General features: G+C 41.4%; 2 protein-coding genes across 13 annotated transcripts in view; both read left to right on the top strand.

The window, feature by feature from the left end:
• Nucleotides 1-10,161, top strand: part of EXOC1 (exocyst complex component 1) — a 30,328-nt gene extending 20,167 nt beyond the window's left edge. For all 8 annotated transcript variants that reach the window (XM_083630212.1, XM_083630210.1, XM_083630209.1 and 5 more), the window contains 8 exons: nucleotides 1,425-1,588; nucleotides 2,753-2,863; nucleotides 2,952-3,028; nucleotides 3,275-3,503; nucleotides 4,015-4,198; nucleotides 6,745-6,944; nucleotides 8,283-8,477; nucleotides 9,543-10,161. In XM_083630212.1, the coding sequence (XP_083486338.1) occupies nucleotides 1,425-1,588; nucleotides 2,753-2,863; nucleotides 2,952-3,028; nucleotides 3,275-3,503; nucleotides 4,015-4,198; nucleotides 6,745-6,944; nucleotides 8,283-8,477; nucleotides 9,543-9,695 (1,313 nt within the window). In that variant the 3' untranslated portion in view covers nucleotides 9,696-10,161. The remainder of the gene's footprint in view (nucleotides 1-1,424; nucleotides 1,589-2,752; nucleotides 2,864-2,951; nucleotides 3,029-3,274; nucleotides 3,504-4,014; nucleotides 4,199-6,744; nucleotides 6,945-8,282; nucleotides 8,478-9,542) is intronic.
• A 695-nt stretch (nucleotides 10,162-10,856) lies between these two features.
• The window catches only part of CEP135 (centrosomal protein 135), a 32,694-nt gene continuing 20,259 nt past the window's right edge, over nucleotides 10,857-23,291 (top strand). For 3 of the 5 annotated variants that reach the window (XM_083630164.1, XM_083630166.1, XM_083630167.1), the window contains exons 1-10: nucleotides 10,857-11,055; nucleotides 12,333-12,489; nucleotides 13,218-13,408; nucleotides 15,368-15,535; nucleotides 16,793-16,934; nucleotides 17,509-17,593; nucleotides 19,474-19,602; nucleotides 20,067-20,282; nucleotides 22,400-22,465; nucleotides 23,126-23,276. In XM_083630164.1, the coding sequence (XP_083486290.1) occupies nucleotides 12,377-12,489; nucleotides 13,218-13,408; nucleotides 15,368-15,535; nucleotides 16,793-16,934; nucleotides 17,509-17,593; nucleotides 19,474-19,602; nucleotides 20,067-20,282; nucleotides 22,400-22,465; nucleotides 23,126-23,276 (1,261 nt within the window). In that variant the 5' untranslated portion in view covers nucleotides 10,857-11,055; nucleotides 12,333-12,376. The other 2 variants (XM_083630165.1, XM_083630168.1) reach the window with 1 other exon arrangement.

Genomic DNA, 23,291 nt, shown 5'->3' with positions numbered 1-23,291 from the left:
TCTAGTCCTAAGCTTTATAGCGTGGTGGTTACCCATGGGTGCCGTCATGTGTAACCTCCACCATGCAGTGCTCATGCAGAGGGAATCGCCAGACACATGACGGGTTGCAGGCTTGTGGCAACAGCCATTGCAACACACACGGCTGGAGGCTACGGTGACCAGCTCTTCACGATGCTCGAGGTTCTGCAGGATGAATATTTAAGGTGCCATCATGCAGCAGGTAGTTTCCCGGGTCCAGCCATATGTTTAGACTTGACTTGGATCCAACAGTGTCGTTACACAAGTGGAAGGCATTTCTCCTCATTCAGAGGGTGATCTTAGCCTCTTGCATTACTTTGAATACTGGGTATGATAATGAATCAAGATGAGCCTTAGATTTGTGTATTCTCCCTCTTGTCTGCTGCAGCAGTGAGAGTTTTGAAACTTCCACTTCTATTTTAGAGAAACTGCACCTTGCCCAACCCAAAACTGAAGTCTGATTAATCTTAACTATGGTTAGTGAAAGCAAGCCAGTATGGTTTGAACTTGACTAGGGTTTGAACTCAGTTTGTTTCCACGTACCATAGTGAACATTAAACAAAACCAAGCTCAAAACCTAATTTATGAAGGTTTCTTGTTTTAACTAACCAAGATTAACTGCATTTTAATGTGTGGTTAATCTAACACAGAAGAGCAGGGAAATAGTTCAAGGCTGATAGAGTGAAGTAGGAGAGAGCAAGGTAGAAAAAAACAATTTACAAACAATTCAAGCCAGAATCTTTTGCTGTTACATTTTCTCACAAAAAAAAGCACAATGGTGGCTTCTTTCCACATTGAAAGTAGTACAGTTGCATAAACCACAACTGCTTTTCAGTTTTCAACTGAAGTGGAAAACCACAGAATATTTGTGCACAGTCAAAGATAAAAAGTCACAACACTTCTTGAACGAAATGTCATATTCATTGGCAGAGTTTATCTGTAAGGGCAGCCTGCAGTTGAAATAATTTTACTGAAAGAGGCCTCAAGAGGATAAAGGGTTTCCTTATCTTTCAAGCAGGTGTTTGCTACTATTTTCTTGTTAAGAAAATAGTAATTTCTTGCCTTTGTTCTGCTTTGCTTCTAGAAGACGCCCCTTATGAATCGCACCTGGTTCTGTCTATCCACCCTTATCTGTGCTCTTTTCTGGAATGCTATTAGCACTACAGTAGTCCTTGTATTTGCTGAGCCCAAATGTCTGTCACTACATGTCTGTTCCTGAACCATGTGGTTTCACCTCTAGGTGAAGAAACGCGTGAGCACAACAGTCCGCTTGTCATGTAGGGGAAGTACTGGCAGTCTCTAGATGGACGGGAGAATGCTAATCTTGAATAGACAATGCTTATTTGTATTGTGACGCATTATTCCATATAGGACAGTTCCTCACATGGCTTTCATTATCACCTTAGGTCTTCATGGAAGTTCCGGGAAGCTGACAGGTTCCACTTCTAGCCTAAACAAACTCTCAGTTCAGAGTTCAGGAAATCGCAGGTCTCAGTCCTCCTCTTTGCTGGATATGGGGAACATGTCTGCATCTGACCTCGATGTGGCAGATAGAACAAAGTTTGATAAGGTAAAAATGTAAGCACACTGGCTGGTGCTGCATGTTATAACTGCGCTTAAACAATGCTTATTTCACACTAGGTGTAATTGTGGCCTTCGCTCTTGTGTTAAATATGTTGCACGAGGACCTCTGGAGCCCACCGCAAAGGTAGGATCAGAGTCCTGCGTGGCTCGGTAGGAGCCCATGCTGCAGCTCCTCCTCATGCCAGTCTTACTTCTCCTAGAAACTCGCATGAGAAGGAGCTTAATCATGCATCACTTGGTGCTTGTCTGTTACTTTTCTAGTATGGGAAAGAATGGCTACACTGCAACAGTTCCCGTGAGAGAAGGGAACTACAGCAAGCTAGAGGTGCTGGTTTTGTGAGCTGCATACGGAAGGCCGACTCCATTTGCACCCCTCTGCTTGCAGAAGGGCTTTTGGTCCAGCAGATGCCTCCAATAACAGAAGCGGGAAGTAGTTTTTGCCCGTTAACTCTGTGCCCCTTGAAAACCTACTCCAGAGGTTTGGGGTCCTCCCAGAACAGCGTGTTAGGTAATAAGCATGGCGGAGTGAGCAATTGGCAAACCTTGGTGAAATAAGGACTTTAAATACTTGCAATAATTGTGTGTACAGTGGTACCTCTGGTTGCGAACAGGATCTGTTCCGGAGGCCTGTTCGCAACATGAAAAGAGTGCAACCCGCAGTGGTGCGTCTGCGCACATGCGGGTTGAGATTTGCCGCTTCTGCGCATGCGTGTGACATCATTTTGCGTGTCTGCACGAGCAGCGAAACCCGGAAGTAACCCTTTCCAGTACTTCCGGGTCGTCGCGGGATGTAACCTGAAAGAACGTAACATGAAGCGGACGTAACATGAGGTATGACTGTATATGTATGTGTTGTGTGGCTGGCTGTGCCTGCACTTGACTAAGGGATGCTCAACCGACTAAGGGATGCTCAACCATGGCATAAAGGATAGCAAGAGCCTGTCATTGTTAAACAGTAGCTTAGGCATTTGTTCATCAGTGTGGATGCTACCTGCATGAAGCTGAAGCCCAAAGAAGCTTTTTAACTGCACAGACAAGAGCTGTGTGTGAATCACCTTTGAAGGAAATAGATATGGTGCTTCTTGATTGTGGGCCATCAAGAGTGGCAGTCATTTGTATGCTAAATGTATGGGTTTTTGTTGTTTTGTAGATTTTTGAACAAGTCCTAAGTGAACTGGAACCCTTGTGTCTGGCAGAACAAGACTTCATTAGTAAATTCTTCAAACTTCAACAGCATCTTAGCATTCCTGGAACACCCATGGTACGACTCTGTTTTAAATATTGTGGACTCAAAAACTTGAGTTGCTACAAGGAGCGATCTCCTTCTAAACCATCCCTTCTTTTTTCAGAGTGATGCAGAAGAGGTGGATGGAGGAACTTTATCAAGGGCACACAATACTGGTGGTCTGCAGTCAATGTCTTCAGAGTATGTTGAATATTAAACAAAAACAAAATAATTTATTTTCCTAGGTTCTAGAATCATGACAGGTAAAGCTTCTAAAAAGCTGAATTATTTAAGACCATGGCAGTGTCTCATTAAAATGAAGCAAAGCCCCTTTCCCCTTTTGTACTTTGTACCAGTGGATCTGGGAACTAATTGTTCACCTAGATTTCTAAAACTAATTATTCAGTAAGTACTGCACTTGCCTAATGTCCACACCGTATTTTACAGGAATCACATGATCCGGCAGATGATGATAAAAATATTTCGCTGCGTTGAGCCAGAACTGAATCACCTCATTGCTCTTGGGGACAAGATTGATAGCTTTAATTCCCTTTATATGCTGGTGAAAATGAGTCACCACGTATGGACAGCCCAAAACGTGGATCCAACGTCCTTCCTCAGCACAACACTTGGAAATGTTTTAGTGACCGTCAAAAGGAACTTTGACAAGTGCATTGTAAGTTTTCAGCGGCTTTCATAATTAGGTTCTTTGGTCCGATGCGCACATTGGGCAAACCAGGTAGAACTTCACATTTGGTGAGGCAGTACGATTGCTCCCCTTGCCTCAGTGAATTGGCCATATCAGATGGCAGTGCTGTGTATGTGCATAGATTCCTACCTATATACGCACAATAACTTGAAATCCCTGCTCTGCAGAACAAGGTGGGGTAGGATGATCGGGATCACACATAAGGAGCATGTGTGGTGTGAATCTATTTTATCTATATGTGGAATACATAGAGGTCCTATGGCTCAGTGGGTCTCTCCCATGCATTGACCTTTAACTCAGTTTCTTATGCGATGCCTTATAGTTAAACCTATCTGTTTGGCTGGGGTGGAGGAACGATGGCACATGTCCTGCCTCCTGGATGGTTGCAGTTTGGATCCATCTGCCTTCGTCTCACCTCTTTCCCTTCCTAGTTTAAAATGAAAGCTTATGGTCTGCGATCTTTGTTTTTCCTCTTCAGAGTAACCAAATCAAACAGATGGAAGATGTAAAGATATCCAAGAAGAGTAAAGTTGGAATTCTCCCCTTTGTTGCTGAATTTGAAGAGTTTGCAGCCTTAGCGGAATCTATTTTCAGAAATGCTGAACGCAGAGGAGACCTGGATAAAGCCTACCTAAAACTCATTAGGGGAGTTTTCACTAATGGTGAGAATCTGCCTCATAATCAGAAAGTCCTTTTTCTGTTGTTTTTTTTAATGAAATATTTATTAGGATTTTTCAAATTCAATACAAAAAAAAAATCAAAAAGAAAAAAAATGCAAAAAAAAATAAAAAAGGAAAAATTTAAAAACACATAAAATTTACAGTTCCATATTTTCATTACCATATTTCCCAGACTTCCCCACACCTCCCCTTCTTGCATTCCAATTCAAATTATTTGTTCAACAAGTTCCTATCCCCAATTTTTAACCTTTTTATATTTAATTCATTTCTTTTTTTTAACCTATTTTAACTTATAAACATCAATATTTGTACCTCAATACACAAGCCTTTTTCCTAAAGTCGACCCTAATTCCATTCCACGAATTTCCCAATTTTCATATTAGTAACCAAACAAAAAAATAAGACAGATCATAATTATACACCCTTTGGATTCTCAAACCCCACCACCCCCTTTCCCGGTTTCGATCCCCAACAAATGTCCAGTCTTAATCTTCTATCAGCCTGGAGATCTCACGTCCGAGGCTCTTAATTCTCTCTCAGTTCCTCTCTGCCGGTTTTTTTGATAGTCCTTAATATTAAACTCCAAATTTCGGAGGAGCTCTGTCCCAATAAAGTCCAAATTTCTTCCAGCCAGACCTCCATACTTAGAAGCAAGGTCCAAAAGTCCAATTGTCACAATCCTCCTCTAGAGGGATTTGGTAACTTAGTATTCTTTCCAGTTAAAATCCAAAAGTCAGGTTAATTTGTGTCAGTTCTTACTTATTTCCAAGAAAATATAACCAAATTACAGCAACTGTATCCAGCAGAGACAGCAGAAACAAAGTTCTCTTTTTCCTTTTTGACAGCTAATTTTGACAGCTGTCAAACTTCTGTATATCTCCTCAGCAGGCTCTCTCGCGAATCGCTCCCGGGTCCGGGGGGGGGGGGTGGAACTGCAACTCTCAAAATTAACTCTTATCCTCCAGCACAATTACTTATACTTGTATCTCCAAATCGTGAAATTGATATCTTTTATCAAAAAGACAGTTCTCTCGACTTTAGTTAACTAGTCCTTGCTTTAGATCTTTTACAAGGCGGGGAGGCGGACTTTCTGTTTGCGCCTTCCCCGATCGTGCCAAATTCCAGAAAAATTTCCTTAAAAAGTCCAATTTCCGTACTACTCACGGGTTGTTACTTTTAGGGTCCGATTGTTCACAGGAAAAAGTCAGCGCCCTTCGACCATGGCTCGCGGCTTCACTCCCCAGGAGAAGGAGTCGACTCTCAGCACCGCGCCACTCACCCCGTCCCCCGTTCCAAAGCCTTTAAAAAGGCTTCTTCACAGGTCGGGGGGGCGCTAATGGTGCCCACCGAGTCACCAAGTTCACAGGCTTCCGCGCCTGTGATTTCTAAGGGTCCCCGCGTCGCCGCAGCGGCAAGACCCCACTCCTGAAGAGCCGATTCCCTCCGGAGCTCGGAGGGAATCCGCCATTAGCCGTTCGCGCTAACCCGGAAGTCCAGAAAGTCCTTTTTCTGTTGTATCTCATATATAGTGTTATCCTGTTGATGAAATGGGTTAAGGTCCACTAGAACTCAGTGGAATTTACCTTTGCACTGTCAATCACTGTTACTTAACCCCTATTTGCCCTCATATGCCAGCTATTTATATTATAACATGGTTTAAAAATGAATATGGAAGCATTGCATTCAGTATATTGGCCTGGTTCACACATCATGCTAAGGTGAATTATTGTTTGACCCAAACACACAGAGTCCAGGAAAGGCAAACACAGCCACCTACTCCTTCCTGGTTGTTCTGCTTCTGTGTTGCATTGAGCTGAGCCATGGTTTGTTATCAAACCCAGGCTCATGGTTCAACTCCCTTGGATAAACCACAAGCTGTAAACCATAGGAGCAACCTGGGTTGTAACTCATGATTTGTCTAGCGAGAGATGAGCCACAAATCTAGATACAGATGACAATACTCAGTGCAGCAGCAGAATAACTAGGGATGAGCCAATCAGCTGTGACCTCTCTGGAAGCCTGCATTTTCATGCTAAGCCATGGTTTGTCTTCATGTGACATACAAATTAGGCCATTATCTTGCCTTTTTAGTAATAGAAACATTGACAGCTGTTTTCCATATGGAGTTGTATAATTGTATTTATGGCATGTCATCAAACAAAAAAAATTAAGGCACAACTTAGCAAAATTTAAGACTTATATAAGTAAGTGCATAACTCTTCCATTGAACTATGTAGCATTTAAAAGCACTTTACTTGACAGGAGAGTCCCTTTTGTGTTTGTATATTATCAACACAGCCACCTCAGGATTCTTTTAAGAGCGGGTTATCTTATTTCCACCCCAGAAATCCTACTGTCTGGTTTTAAAATCACATGGACATTACCTTACTACCTGAAACTAAATATATGCTGTTCAGGAAATACGTGCTGAGGGATTATGCTTATGTGTTGAGAGGTATGTGTTGATTCTTTGCCGTCTTTGCTGTTGGTGTGATCATGTGTGTCATTTGGTTTGGGGTTTTTTTTAGTGGAGAAAGTAGCAAATGAAAGCCAAAAGACACCGCGGGATGTGGTCATGATGGAGAATTTTCACCATATCTTTGCAACCCTTTCTCGGTTGAAAATCTCGTGTTTGGAGGCAGAGAAAAAGGAAGCTAAACAAAAATATACAGATCATCTGCAGTCCTACGTCATCTACTCTTTGGGACAGCCACTTGAGAAATTAAATGTAAGACATGTCCTTCTATAACTTCAATTCTGGGGGTTAAAAAACAAATATTAAATTTAGACGGCTGTCAGAAGCAGACTTCTACAGCCCCAGATGCACACTCCAATTGTTAATTAGTATGGAAGACCTATTTATACCTGTATTTATTCATAAGTTTAGCATTCAGCCTGTAATATTATATAGCATATGATGATGGAAGAATAGAGTACATACTAAAACCCCTAACAAAAATAGGTTTCACAAAGGCTGCAGAAGCTCTAGTGTTTCACCTAACTCTCATGCAATGAAATACTAAAGAAGATACGGAAGTTGTGATAGGAACAGGAATGGCATATTATGACATGGGTTATCGCTACGCATCTCAAAATGTTATGGAGAGGCAAGCTTGTAGATTGTTCATCTCAGTTTTTAATCATCGAGAGTAGAACGAGCAACATATGTGGTGATTTGATCTGATAAATATCCACATTGTGAAATGTTGCTAGTTAGCATCTTATTTAATTACATTATTGTTGAAAATGGGCTGAAATAAAATATGAAAGGCTTTATTTATTACAAATTTTTTTATATCCCATGTTTCAGGATGCATATCCTTCAAAGGTAGCTTATAAAAAAATATATGAAACTTCATTTAAGCACTCACATGCACATTCTTAAGCAATATCAACAACAAATGCAAAGCCATTGGGATGATTCCCATAGTACAGCTGCTGTGGGACAGATGGTCTTTGTCTATGACCCTTCCTCTCCTGGAATCCTTCCTGCAAGACCAATTGATGATTCAGTGGTCCTAGGGAGAAGTCCAGCTTAACCAATGTGTGCAAGCAGAAATAACAATATAGGCTACATATACAGTGGTACCTCAGGTTACAGATGCTTCAGGTTACAGACTCCGCTAACCCAGAAATAGTACCTCGGGTTAAGAACTTTGCTTCAGGATGAGAACAGAAATCGTGCTCTGGCGGCACGGCGGCAGCAGGAGGCCCCATTAGCTAAAGTGGTGCTTCAGCTTAAGAACAGTTTCAGGTTAAGAACGGACCTCCGGAACGAATTAAGTACATAACCAGAGGTACCACTGTATATCAATGGGGCACAGGCATAGAATGTAGAGCTTTGTGTGTGATGAGTTGCTCTTTGCTGATCTAGGTGGCACCTGACCTCCCTTACAATAGCAAGTAAGAGAAATCCGGTCAGTTTCATACTTCAAAAAATAAACAGGAAGAACTGCTTTCCAACGACAGTAGTTCAAATATGTAGAAGCCATGCTTAATACCAGATGTTTAAGGCTGAGCACCGTTTTCTTTGTGGATTTTAATGTATTTGAATACTTCACATCAGCACTTCTTTGAGGGTGTTGAAGCTCGTGTGGCGCAAGGTGTGAGAGAAGAGGAAGTGAGCTACCAGCTGGCGTTCAATAAACAGGAGCTAAGAAAGGTTATAAAGGAGTATCCCGGCAAGGAAGTGAAAAAGGGGTTGGACAACCTTTATAAGAAGGTGGATAAACACTTGTGTGAAGAGGAAAACCTACTTCAGGTAATATAATAGGTATTAAGAGTGTGTATAAACCTAGTTAATGCTGTGTAAATGTTTTTGTTGTCCTTGGTTTGTCTCTTGTTTAAGGTAGAACATCACATGTTTGAGGTAGAAAATGTCTTGCAGTAAAATGTTGTAGATCACAGAACTTACATCCAGATAAAGGGTAAAGCGGGGAGGAAGAGAACATTTGAAGAAGTGCAGGGCGCATTCAGCCTTACAGGCCACAGGGAAGACACAATAACCAGGTTAATTTATATGACTGTTGCATTTATACCCCACATTTCCATTTGCGGGGGGTGGGGGGGGAGAAAATGCCCAAGGTACCTAACAGCAATAAAAGCAACAACATAAGATCCACATTGACATAGAAGAAGGAAGGAAGGAAGACTGTGTTTGGCCTATGTCACTTGGTGAGGCTCACATGATGGAATACTTCAGTGTCTCTTTCTACATAGGAAGCTTGCATGCCAAAGAAAAACATTCTAGCCTTTTTTTCTCTTTCACTTGCTAGTGTTGTAAATGGAGGGGGGAAATGTATTGAAGAGTTGATTGAACCTCCACCTATAATATGAAGTAAAGAAGCCTTTAGGATGTTGCTTTCTTGATGGTACAATTGTAAACAGACTCCTGAGCAAATAACTGGCTAGGATTGTGATGGTGTCGGTGGGCTTTCCTGTTTCCTGGATGTTGCATGTGAAGGCATATACAAGTACGTATCCTGGCAAAAGCTGAGCAGGGAGAAGGTTCATCCTGCTGCTTTCGATGCGTGTGTGCAAGGAATTGACTCTTACCCATCTGTCTTGCCTTGCCTCTCCATAGCAACAGCAACTCCACTGTCCTCCTAGGTCCTAGGAAAAGGGAGATGGCAGAAGAGACAGTGCCGAGATACTTAACCATAGAGCTAAATGTTGGAAATGGCTCCACACACACATTTCCTTGGAAGGTGCAGAGCTGTCCTCAACAGTGAAGCCAGTCAGAAGGACAGGCCTTTGGTGATATGGATTTGTAACCATGGATAATATTTACATTACTGAAATTCTGCTTTTCTCCTTTTTTTGGTAGGTGGTGTGGCATTCTATGCAAGATGAGTTCATACGCCAGTACAAGCACTTTGAGGGCTTAATAGCACGCTGTTATCCTGGATCTGGAATTACTATGGAGTTCACTATCCAAGACATTTTAGACTACTTCTCCAGCATTGCACAGTCTCACTAATATCTGCCAAGGGTTAAAGCAAGATAAACTAATGAATTTGCTGGGAAGAATCTTTTAGCACTGAAGACTTGTTACTTTGCGAGATGGAATTTTGAGGAATGTCCTTAATTATCTTTATGCCCATCAATTGATGGCCTGAGGAGAAATGTTGCTTACTTACTGTATAGAAACAGTGTTAAAGCATACTTTTTCACATGTAACACAGTCTGGCTTGTTTTATTTTCCATGTTGATATATTAGCCTTGTATAATTTATAGTACATTAGATACTAAACTCTTTGTCTTTCCTGTAGCTTCCAGTAATTATGTTAAAGTATTAAAATTATTGTAAAAGGCTGAAGGGGTTTCTGCATCAAAATGTATTAATATATGGATTGATGGAACTTGCACGCATGCTTTCAAGAATCTATTTACATGACTTTATGGTTGAAATTCTTCTGATCCAATATAAAAATAATGTTTACAAAGGAGTTCCTTGTATTTATTTCCCTAACCTATGACATGCATTACACAAAAGGAAAAATTGCCAGTCAACTGAGGGATCCAGATACTATATTTAAGTTATGTGTTTTTACTTTTTACATGCATACATTAGTTGAAGCTTCCTTGGAAACACTGAACTAACGCTTTGATTCTAACGACTAAAACTTTAAATTGGCTCAGTTTATCACATTGATGAAGAAAACAGCAAAATAGCTGGAGAAAAAGCCTGTCTGAATCTGTTTTTCTGCCCAAGCTCGGGAAGAACTTCTGCCCTTATGGTTGTACACCTGGATTGCAGAAGAAATGGATTGCTGAAGGGAGTTTTGAATGAGATACTGAAACAATATTTAGATCCCTACTTGCAGCACTTGAGGTGGCTAATGCAATATGTAAGTCGTACAGATAAAATAAGTGATGCTGCAGTGAAAATAGTTTTGATTGCATTTTTAGCATTTAAGTACACAGTTTCGGTTTTTTCCTTAATGTTTTTGCTGTTCTGGGATGCTGGCATTAACAACCCAGTGCAGATTACTATTTATTCCGTTTAGGCAGAATGAGAGAAATAGGTTCTAGTTTCCAGAGCGCATCCTTTGCTGGGCGAGTGACCCTTAAAAAGGCTCTCGAAACCTGCCCTCCCAGCCTCCGCCGCCAGAGGCCGCTGCGGCGGCGCGCGGCGGAGCCCCGGCTCGTCGGTTAAAGGTTCCCCAGAGCGCGCTCGCGCTCGGAGAGCCGTTGCTGGGGGCGACGCCGGGCGGAAGCGGAGCGGCGGCGGACGCTTCGCGCGCCATTTTCAAACGGCCGCCTCGGCCCGCACCGCCGCTCCAACTTCCTGGGAGGCTTTTTTTGTGTGGAGAAAGGCGGGGGAGAAAGAAGCGAAGGTAGAGTAGCCCGAGACCCAGGAGGAGCCCCCCGAGGGTGAGCGGTGGGGGAAGAGCCAGGCCGCGGGTTTAACGGCCCTCAGCGGCCAGGCCGAGATTTATTAGAGAGGCCTCACCGAGGGCCCGTTTCCATGGCGACGGCGGGGCGGTGACGTCACCGCGAAAGGAGCAGCCCTTTCAGCTGCTGTGACGCTTCCTGGGGCCTTGAGGACGAGGCTGCCTTGGGAAAGCGCCGGCGCCCTCGTCCTCCGCAATCACAGCGCGACCGCTTCGGGTTCCTTGTCTTGCGGCTCTGGACAGACCCTCCTCCCCCCGTCCCACAATCGCTGCTTCATGTTTAGTCCCCTCCCGCCCAGTCGCACCTCTCTCCCCTTTGCTCCCTTCACTGCGATCCCTATGTCTCTGCAGCTGCTCACCGCAGCCTCGTCTCTCTCCCACGTCATTGCTCTTCTGCTTGCTTCTTGACCCGTCAATATATCTATGATTCTCCTAGAAATCCTTGCTGTAGCACAGTTGCTCTCAAAAAGCAACAGCACACCCCCCACTGTTGTATGCAGAGGTGTGTGTGATCTGTCATGTTTGCTTTAGTTGCCATTCTTTGCATTGCACGGGGTTGGGCTAGATGACCCTCGGGGTCTCTTCCAACTCCACAACTCTATGATTCTGTTGTGTATATAGATATATCTCCCTCACACACTTATATGTGCTCCACGGAGTTCAGGCTGGCATATGTGATATTCCTGCTTCCCATCTTTATCCTCACAACAGCCCTATGAGGTAGGTCAATCTGAGAGGCAGTGGCTGGCCCCGGATGCAACCGGTTTTGTTGCACTGGGCGCAGAGCCTCAGGGGATGCTGCAACTATGATGTAGAATGGAAGGCAAGAGGCAGGGGGTCCCCCAGTTTTGGTATCACAAAATGAAACCCCATGCACAGTGCTTATTCTTCAACTCCTTTTGTGTAGAAGTCACTAGTGTGTGTTCTGAATTGGCACTGGGTTGTGGTTGACTGGTTGCACCTCATGCAATGCCCTGGCTACATCTTATTTACGAACTCTAATCCGTTGTTGGTTTCTAAATCTGATATTTTAGGGACACTCCAGTTTGCCTCCATACTCTTCTATTTCACCCTCTTCCTGGTAAAAAGTAATGCCTCAGCTGCCAGAATACCATGCTAACTTGTATCAGGTCATGACCAAGTGCCAGAAAGCAAGGAACTTGGTCTTGCATGTTCATGTTGTAATGGTGTAAACTAACATGTGCTTAAATTATTTGCAGATCCCATTTTTTCACAAAAGACAGTTCAAAAATATATCTTCACAATGAGCACAGCTGCAGAACGAAAGTTCGTTAATCTAAGGAAGCGGTTGGATCAGCTGGGTTATCGACAACCATTAGGAGTGGAGAGTTTGCCTTTGGTGGAGAAGCTTTTTAGGTATCAAAACAAACGGGAATAGCAAAATGTACTCATAGGTGCTATTGGATTGATATTTGCTGTTTGACTACATTACACTAGTGGTGAAAGTTAGTCTTCTGTGAAATGCATTGAGATGGCTTTGTCAAAGCAAATATCCTATGTTAATCCTGAAATGCAATTTAAAGTAATCTTCTGTAACCTCACTGTACACAATCTAGAGACATCAGTTTCAAATTTCACTAGAATGTATTGTAATTGGCTTCTAAAAGCAGGCCTAAAATTAGCTAAAATAAGCAACTGTTTTAGAACAGAGGTCTGAGTGCAGTGCACAGAAAAATCTGTAACAGGAACATTCCTGTGACGTAAGGGAACCCTGGTGTACAATATTAAATGTCCTAGCCAATAAAAATAGGATTTAATTTGAGCAAATTAATCAGCTTAAAGAATGGTGTGAATGCTGTTCCTGTAAGCAGCATTCATCCTGAAAAAACAAATGTTTGCTTTCATGCATAAATGGGATGTCTTGTATATGCAGCCACAAAGTCGGGGTAAATTCTGCCAACCAAATATTGCACATTAATCTTAGAAATGCCTGTTTGCCTCTGGTTGGTTGGTACACCAAGCCAAAATCTGCCTCTATTCTGGCCCAGGGAGTGACTGGAGCAGGGTATTTATACAAAATACTAGTTTTGGCCATTATAGGATTCATCTCTCAAGCCTGGAAATTTGTTTTCCTTCCATTTCAGTGACCTTGTTCATACAACTGAGAGCCTCCGGAGTGCTAAGCTATCTGCTGGAAAACTTGAAAAAGAATACAGCAACTTTGACGTTGTTCTAGAACCTTATCGAGAAGAAAATGCTAGGCTCACCCGTGAAAACAATGAACTACATTTAGAAATTCTGAAACTGAAAGAACAATTGGAAAAGCAGGTCAAAGGTAATATTGAAAACCTAACCGATTATTTGTCTCTCAGAAAGGGGTGGGGGGCAACAAATTTTGACTATCATTGTTAGTTAGCCAAAACTTGTGGTTGCCATTGATCCCACAAGTCTTGCCTCTAATAAGTTTGGTGGTAGCACTCTACCCTTTGTGGTGAGTTTTGGAAGCACTTGCGCTGGTGAGGCAACAGGAAGATGGAATCTGCAAAAATCACCTTACCCTTTATCTTTGTGGATCTCTCCATTACATCAAAAGCAGAATGGCAGCATTGAATGCCACCCAAAGACTTGATGCAGTGGTGGACTGGATAAGGGCCAATAAACTGTCTGAATCCTGAGAAGACGGAAGCTCTTTAGAAATCTCCCTCTGAAGGAGCAAGTGCATAGTTTGGGGGCATTCCCAAATGCATCTTTGTCACTAGGGGCCCTGTAGTCCTCTGTGGCTAGTTGTGCCTTCTGCCAGCTTCATCTGGTTTGCTAACCACAGCCATTCCTGGACAGGGATAGCCTGACCGCTATAGTCCATTGGTAATCTCGAGGCTACTGTAATGCTCTATATGTGGGGCTGTCCTTGGGTCTGATTTAGAAGCTCCAGCCGGTGCAGAATGCTGCGGCCAGATCACTGGTGGGAGTGACATCATTGTTAAAACAGCTGCACTGGTTGCCCATCTGCTACCAAGCCAGGTGCAAGGTTCTTTTATTGATTTACAAAGCCCTAAACAACTTGAGTCCAGGGCACCTCAGGGATCGCCTGAATCCTTATATACCAGCTTGATCACTGAGATCATCTGCAGGAACATATTTGGTTGGTCCCCAAGTAGGTGAAACCTAGCCTTTAGTGCAGGCTTCCTCAAACTCGGCCCTCCAGATGTTTTTGACCTACAACTCCCATGATCCCTAGCTAGCAGGACCAGTGGTCAGGGATGATGGGAATTGTAGTCTCAGAACATCTGGAGGGCCAAGTTTGAGGAAGCCTGCTTTAGTGTCATCAGCCTAGTCCTGTGGAACACCCTACCAATAGAGATTCAGCAGGCACCTTCTGTGCCAACGTTTAAATGTCCACTGAAAATTTTTCTGTTCTGCCAGGCCTATGCAGGCCACAGTGGTCTATTGATGTTATAAATTTCTTTTTGCTTGTTTTTAACTTTTAATGATTTTATTGGTTTTACATTTTTATATTGTTGTGAACTGCTATGATACATCTATGACACACGGTATATAAATATTTTTATAAATAAATACATAAAGTTTCAAACCACAGCATGCCACTGTTCTCCCTGAGAAGCTATGATACTAAGAGTCAGGGAAATGAGAAATAGTTTAACTGATTCTTAAGGCTGCTTCAAGCAATATTTCATTGTAAAATGTCTTCTTAATGTTGTACACCGCCCTGGGATCTTCTGATAAAAGGTGGTATATAAATTGAATTAATAATAATAAATAATAATACTTGAATACGATCCCCAAAACTGGTCTAAGTTTGAAGTGCACAAATGTGTGTGTTTGGCCACATCATTTTAAACTACAGTTAAATAGCTTTATTGCAGTGATTGCAAACATGCACACTGTGATGGGTCTTTACCATAGAATTGTAGAGTTAGAAGGGACCTGAAGGGTCATCTAGTCCAACCCCCTGCAATGCAGGAATACCATGAATATCTCTACTTGTTAGGGTTTTAGTCTTGCTTTAGTCTTGGATCTGTTGTTTTTGTGGTTTAAAAACAGTTAAAACTGTCGTGTAAATCGCCTTGAGATGATTGTTTAGGAAGTGGTTGTTGTCATCGTGTTTTTAAAAGAGACAAGCAACTAAAAACATGTTCAGGCAAATTGAGACTTGCAGCACATGTGCGTATTAGCACCTGGAGATAGAAGAAAAAATATTGAGCTGTTTTTTATTCCTAGCATGCAGGTAGAACAAAAAGGAAGAATACTGTTGAATTTTTTTTCTTCCTTAAAGGTTTGAAAACTACACTGAGGAAAGTTGAACATGAGAATGCAGATATGAAATTTTTGAATAACCAGTATATACATAAAATTAGATCATTAGAGAAAGAGAACAAAGCCAAGACTGACAAGATCCAGCAACTCCAAGAGAAAAATCTGCAAGCAGTGGTTCAGACACCAGGTACACTATCAGATTATGTGCTCATCATGCTACCTCTTCTCTTACTAGGCTGCACTTTTGCACCCCGTTTTGGTACTTGAGTATATTTGGTTTTAGTGGGACTTTAGCAAATGTCAATATGGAAAAAAAAAATCACTACAAGCCATGGATCCAGATTCTGCATTAATAATTGCTGCAGAACCTCAGTTATCAAACTCCTTTTAGAGAGGTTTGGTTTTCTCCCCCTCTTTTAAGCTTTGGGTGAGCTGCTATAACTTTATTTCACTGAGATTTTTGTGCAGGTTAAATATCTTGTCTCCTTGTTTTTATGCTGATTTGTTTTTTCATTATTTTGCTTTATTTTATTAAATTGATTTTAATAATTTTGACTGTGTGTTGTATTTATTTTGTTAACAGTTTAAAACCACTATTTTATTTTATAAAGTAAATCAAGACATACTTTTTGGAAAAATAAATAGACATTACTTACTTTCTTTGGGATAGAAGTCAGTTTCACGTATCTATCCCTTCCCTAATTGAAATTGTTGAGGAAGCCCACAAGGTGATGGCCAATGTGACTAATGGCCACTGGTTCCTACAAGGAATTGCCATATTACGACACATGTTGCGGATAAAACATAATCTCTCAGAGCTCTATGAGCATTTAGTAAAGATTTGTCTCTGTGCTCTCAGGCTGAGATATTACTGTCTTTATTTTTAGGGCATTATATGCAAAATCTAGGCTTTTACTTGTATAGCCACACTAAAATATGGTGTTGGATGGAGACTCACAGTCCAATCACAAGCATGTTTATTCAGTACCACTGAGTACAATGGGGTTTAGGATACATACATAGGAATTATAGAATTTACTTGAATTTAGGCAATAATCCTAACCCCACTTACTGTTAGTTATATGCATTTACCGTTGAATTGAATAGGACTTCTGAGCAGTCAGTGATTGCACTATTTCCCGTTGAAATCAATGGAGGACAGATTTACACTATTTTACGCTTGCAGACACAGTAATATAATGAAATTGATGCATGCTCTTAGTCTTTGAGGGCTTTAATGTAGTTTTATGTCTATATAGCATGTAGATTTCATTTAAGCTATTCTTTTAATGAACATTTTGTTAAATGTATTCTTTGCCACTCATATAATTAGCTACTGCTTAAAAGTATTATTCCAGTAACAAAGGAATTTCTTTGGTTCTTCAATATAAAGAAGAACTCTTGGGGCTGTTTAATTCTTAGTAATATGCATTTATCTTTGTAGGTGGTAGGAAAAGAAATATTCCATTCAGGCGTCAGCGTATGCAGATAGACCAACCAGTCCCTCCCTCAGGAATCGGTGCTTATCCAATTCCTCAGCCAGATGACCCATATATTGCAGATCTTCTTCAAGTGGCTGACAACAGGTGATTAATGGTCTTTTAAAATCTTGACATACTAGTAATGCCATCCTGACATCTCCCTCCAGTCTTCCATTAATGAGAATTAGTCTCTAAGCCTTCCCCTCCCACTTCTGTGGGAGAAAATGTTTGGGAAGAATTACTTAGTTCTTTAATCGCCGTTCATGTTTCCCAGTGTCAAAATGACAAGAAATCAAAAGTTACTATTGCATTCATTATACATTTTAAAAAACCAGAACAGTTTATATACTGCACTTTGGCCTTCCTTTGGACTTCTTCACTGTGATCATAAAACAAGGGATTAGCAATGTTAGGTTTCAATGTTTTAACAACGTAAGGTTACAAAGTTCAGTATATTTTTCTTAGTACTATGCCTATTTGAGGGGGGTATTAATGTAAAACACGTTGTATTAATTACTTTAACTTTTGCTGCTTCTAAATGTATGCAATCTATTGAATGACTTGAGATTTTGAGTGACTGTAGAACAGGTAATAATGAGAGAACTAGTTGTCTGCGGAACATATTTTATTAATGTAGAATTCCTGAATGAAACTCAAATTCAGATAAAATATATTTCAGAATTCATGAACTGCAGTTAGAAGTGTCGGACTTGCAAGAAAAGCTAGAGATTGCGGAACGTGAGGTGAAAAATTACAGCAAACAGGTAAACTAATATTTTAAGGGGTGTGTATTTTGCTTCTTAACTTTTCAGTATAGTCTACAGTTTCTCTTTGCTGAAGAAGGGATCTTAAGATCAGCATTTCCCCCAGGAACTGTCAGCATTTTGTTAATGTTCTGGTTAAAAGCCAGTAGTGGCTTGCTTTGGCATAGCTACTTCCGTATTCATTCTACTGACAGAGTGGGGAATGTAGCTCAGTGGTACAGCTCATGCTTTGCATGCAGAGCATCTCGGACTCAATCTCCAGTCCCTGTCTGAAATGCTAGAGAGCTGCAGTCAGTGTAAACTATACTGAACTAGATGGGTCAGGATTCTGACTCTGTATACGGGTGGTTTCAGTTGGGGTCCCTATATCGCAAAGAGGTTGGTCCAATTTTTCTGTATATGGTTTTGGCACATTAGCTTTCACCAAACTCCTATTTTTTTCCTGTCCTGGCTATTCATTGCTGTTATGTTATGTTATGTTATGTTATGTTATGTTATGTTATGTTATATTATATTATATCCATCTATCCGAGTGGGTAGAGCTTGACAGAATTTATACAGAGGAGTTTTTATCCTTCTCATTTGTTCCTCCCTTCCCTTCCATTGCCTTTTTCTGTTCTGGGCATGCACCCAATATTTTTGTAACTATGTGCATGTATTCCTTTAATAAAACAAAACAAAATAAAACAGAAAACACAGGAGAGAAAATGTTACTAGCCCAAGTTACCGTATTTGACAAAATACAAAATTGAGGCATGTGCTTTCTTTACAGATGGGATGAGGGTGAAACTGGGCAGTATCGATTTGCATTTAATTTTTGTGTTGTTTTTTTAAATCAATACTGAGGACTTGCACAAAAGTGCCTGATGTATTTACTATGATAACAGTTTCTGAGTTAATACCCTATTTGTACTGTGTAGATGTCCGAGAGAACAACTTCTCCTAACTGGCTGGTCGAAATTTGGACACTCCTCCAGCATAAGACAGTTGGTGGAAACTGCCACACTTGTATCAAGTGAGGAGCAAACAGAAGTAGGTGTGTGGTATTAGAAACCACCTACCAAAACGTGTGACAAATCATCCACAAGAAAATGTGATAGTGAGCATCCACACCAGGAGTGACCGCACATGTACAATGGGTTATCTGAGAATTTTTGTGGTACAGTCAAACCTCAGCTCCCCAACCCCCCTGTTTTGGAATGTTTTGGCTCCTGAATGCCAAAAACTGAGAAGTAAATGCTCCGGTTTTTGAACATTTTTCAGAAGCCGAGTGTCCAGCACGGCTTCCGCTTGATTACAGGAAGCTCCTGCAACCAATCAGAAGCCGCACCCTAATTGTCGAACATTTTGGAAGCTGAATGGGTTTCCGGAACGGATTACGTTCAACAACTGAGGTTTGCCTGTAAAAGGAAATCCCAGTTAATTGTGGGGGAATCCTAGCTGGCATTTTGTTGATTACTATGATAAAATGTTGTGCATGAGCATCATCAGTTCCATAACAAACCCCAAGGCAGTTTCCTAAGGAGAGATTCCTATTAATATTCAGTTTCCTTTCCAAAGAAACTTATTCTTAATCTCATTGCACTTTACCTGTGTTGTGTTGGCATGTGTGGCTTTGATGAACTTGACAGGCCCCTAGAACACTTGAGGAGGACACTTCCTGCATGCTATCACAGCCTCTCTGGTAACACATTCACAAATGGTCCATACATCAGACTGGTGTCGAGGATAATTTCTGGTATGATGAGTGTTTTCATTGGAAATCATCGCATCCCCAGAACAGTCCCATATCCTTATGTACTAAGTGGAGAAATTCTGGCCAGGCGTTTACAGCAGCAGCACTAAATCATTTTAAAAGAATAATGATTTTGTCTCCAAAGGTTGAGCTGCGAGACAGTGAGATTGAGCGTTTAGGCCTGGCACTGGATGGCGGTCGCTCTCATGATGTCATATCTTTGGAAGCCAGAAGCAGAAGTAATGAAAAAATTATTGCTCACTTAAATTTACAGGTAACATGTTTGAGCCTCTTTCACTTAGAAACCTTTGTAAGAATCCTCAGCTCCCAATAAAGCTTTTGTGAAGTGCTGCAACTCCAAAACCACCTGAATTGATTCCATAACTGTGATCAAAGATGCCCTGTCCCATTTTACTGCCTGTATCCTACACCTACTCATAAGTTAGTTTATTCCTTTTGTGGTCATTGTGTTCCAGCCGATTAACTTAGCAGTGATAATATGGCTGAAAATTTTTGGAGGCTATTTCCTCCAAATGGGAACCAAATTCATGACTTTGCTATTCAGCTAATTAAAATGTCCACAGATCTCAAATGTTTCTTACGTTCTAAGAACATAAAGTACTACAGCTAATAATGGAAAGTTATTTGAGAACTAACTGCTAGCTTTTGTTTGGCTGTAGTTGTGCTTCTACTTTTTTGTTAACTTGAAACATTTAGTATGTTGTGAATGTGTTTCAGATTGAATTTCTGCAGCAAACAAACAAAGAGCTTGAAATGCGCATACAGGATCTTCTGGACAGTAAGCAAAATGTCACTAGTGAAGTGGCTCATTTAAGCAATAAAAACGAAGAACTGTGCCAAGAATTGAGTGAAATAGATCAGTTGGCACAACAGTTGGAAAGGCACAAAGAAATTGTGCTTGAGACTGCAGATAAAGAAATTGGACAGGCTAAGGTAAGGGAATTTTGTAACTTGGTAGAACATCAAGAAAATGTCTCAACTCCCAATGAAAGGTTTCAGGAGTTGCATCTGCTTTTAAAAGTGCATGCATTTGCCCTTGTATTTTAAATTTCATAAAGTGTAGTGCAGAAGAGGTTTTGCAGACCAGCAACATCTGGAGAGCCATAACTTCCATATCCTTAATGTATGTATTTTGATATTTTGTTGTATTTGCAATGTTTGTAACAGGCCCCTGGGTACATTATAATGGAATGAGGTCTGTTTTGAAGTTGGCCAAGGAACTGTAGAACTGAGCAGCGGCGTAGCGTGGGTTGTCAGCACCCGGGGCAAGGCAAGTAATTTGCGCCCCCTAACCCGGGGCAAGGCAAGTAATTTGCGCCCCCTAACCCCTAACCTGCCGCCGCTGCCAGCTTCTTCTTGCTGCTGCCTGGGCTGGGGTATTTACGGTAAGGTAGCCACGGCGGCGGCGGGTCCGTGTCAGGTGATCTGAGGCGAGTTGCCGCTGGTGCTGCCGCCCAAATGACGCCGCTTGCCCGGAGGAGGAGGAGGGCAGAGAGGCGAGGAAAATGCAACATGGCCCAGCAGCTGCGGCAGCGGCGGGGGGGGGGCTGTGAGGAGGGGCTGCCTGGCGCGCCCTCCGCGGCCCTGACGCGCGGGGACCGCGGCGAGCGCTGAGAGCCGCTGCCTGCCGGACGCCTGCAGCCCAGACGCGCGCACAGCTCGTCGGTTCCGCGAGACATGGGGCTCTGCTACAGCCTGCGCCCGAGGCTCTTCGGCGACTCCGGAGGCGGCGAGCGCCCCCCCCAGATGTTGCGCCCAGTGCGGCCGGCCCCCCCTGCACCCCCCACGCTATGCCACTGGAATTGAGTAACCATATCCTATAAGAAGGATTAGTTTAACCTCCAAAAGGGCCTTTGGGGATGTCAGATGAGTGTTTTGGTATTTTCTTTCCTACTAAGGACAGCTGTTACACTGTGGACATGCTGCACATTTGGTAGAGAACTTCTCTTTAGCCTGCTGGGTTTCCTTATTCTGCAGAAGGGATCTGGAGACCTTTCTGTAGATTTGCTCACATAGATCTTTTCCTAGTCATTTGATATCCCTGTTGCCACCAGACACCTCCAATGTCATTCAACTGCTCCCCAGTTCCATCAAATTTTCTGCTGCACTCCAGGTCTCTTTGTCCCATAGAGGCTTCAAAATATGCACTATTCACAGTAATTTCTGGGTTTCTCTGCTCTTTGTATCCCCATCTGACAAGTAAATAGAGTTGTTGTTGTTGTTGTTGTTGTTGTTGTTGTTATTATTAATATACCACCCTATACCCACAGATGATGGTAGTTCAACTGCAAAGCTTTTTTGCTACAGTTTATAGGACTAATACAAATAGCATTTATATAACATTTTCAAACATTTGATGCATTTAACATGTATTGTTTTGTTGTAAACCATACAGCAGCCATATAAGGTAGGTCAGATTCTCCTATACAGTGGTACCCCGGGTTTCATACGCTTCAGGTTACATACGCTTCAGGTTACAGACTCCGCTAACCCAGAAATAGTACCTCAGGTTAAGAACTTTGCTTCAGGATGAGAACAGAAATCGTGCTTCGGCGGCGCAGCAGCAGCAGGAGGCCCCATTAGCTAAAGTGGTGCTTCAGGTTAAGAACAGTTTCAGGTTAATAACAGACCTCCGGAATGAATTAAGTACTTAACCCGGGGTACCACTGTATTACAGATAGAGCCTGAGGCTGAGAAGGAGTAGCTTGCTTGAGGCCATCTACAGAGTTCAGATGTAGACTAGATTTCAACTTACTAACTTTGTAGCTTGGCCTTGTATGTACTCTGCTACATGAGCTCATTTATGATGCACATAACATTTTGCAGACAGTTTTGTACTTCCCTGCTCTTTTTATGTAAATTATGTGAATGAAAGTATTAGATATAATAGATTTTAGATACCATGTGGACTTACTTGATATATTTTATGTTTAAACAGAAATATAACCTTTAAAAAATGAAGATTTTTTTTTTTACTTCTGTGTAATATGGTGCCATATTTATAAAGACCCTTCACTTTTTATAAACATTTTATCATTTATGATTTATAGGAAGAGATTAAAAAAACATATAGTGAAATCCAGGATCGTGAAGAGACAATAGCGAAGCTTAAGTCAGTAAGTAACAATTTTAAAGTGGAATAAGTTTATTTAATTCAATGCATTTTTAATACTTGGATACTTAGGCTGAATATAATGTGTGTTCTAAAGATATCTGTTTAACAGAACAAGAAAGGAAAGCATTAGTAGTAGCAGCAGCAGTATTTTGATAGCCGTGCTGCTATTCTACTTGACAAACAGCTAATAATGCACAAGTTCTAGAGAAGAAAAGAGAAAATAAGTGATATCCTTTATTGGACGTGTTTTGGTAGAACAGTATTCTTGTTTTCAGATTAGATTAAACTCTGCTGCAAACAGAACAAAAAACTAACTACTGTGTCTTGAAAGTCACACTTATATTAATGACAGTTTGCACAATCCAGTCAGTTAAGCATGTTCAGTCACATGATTTCAACAGGAAACAAGTAGATTTTGAGAAAGCAATTTTCTGCTTTTCCCAAACCTGGAATTTTAAAAGTACATTGTTTGCACTTTCCCATTACTGGAGACATTATTTCACTATGCCACATTTTGTTATTATAATTTGTCTGGAAGATGACTAGAATTTAGATTTAAGCATCATGTATAAGTAGAAATACCTATGTCAATGAAATATTGTTTTACAAACTCTATATTTATTGTACTATCCTATTTTGAAAAATACACATTTGACTTTAGGAGTTATCTACATATCGGAGAGAAAAAGACAGGCTGACCGAAGAACTCTATGGAAAAACTGATGAAAAACAAAATCTTGAGGTGTTGTTAAACCAGGTTCAACTAGAGAACCATAGACTGGCCAAAAAACTTGAAAACCTTGAAATAATAGGTATGTGTTTTAAAA

The sequence above is a fragment of the Podarcis filfolensis genome, assembly GCF_964270895.1.
Source record: "Podarcis filfolensis genome assembly, chromosome: 9".
In the NCBI taxonomy this organism is placed as follows: Eukaryota; Metazoa; Chordata; class Lepidosauria; order Squamata; family Lacertidae; genus Podarcis; species Podarcis filfolensis.
The sequence above is the reverse complement of the archived record's forward strand: the minus strand, read 5'-3'. Positions and strand labels throughout refer to the sequence as shown.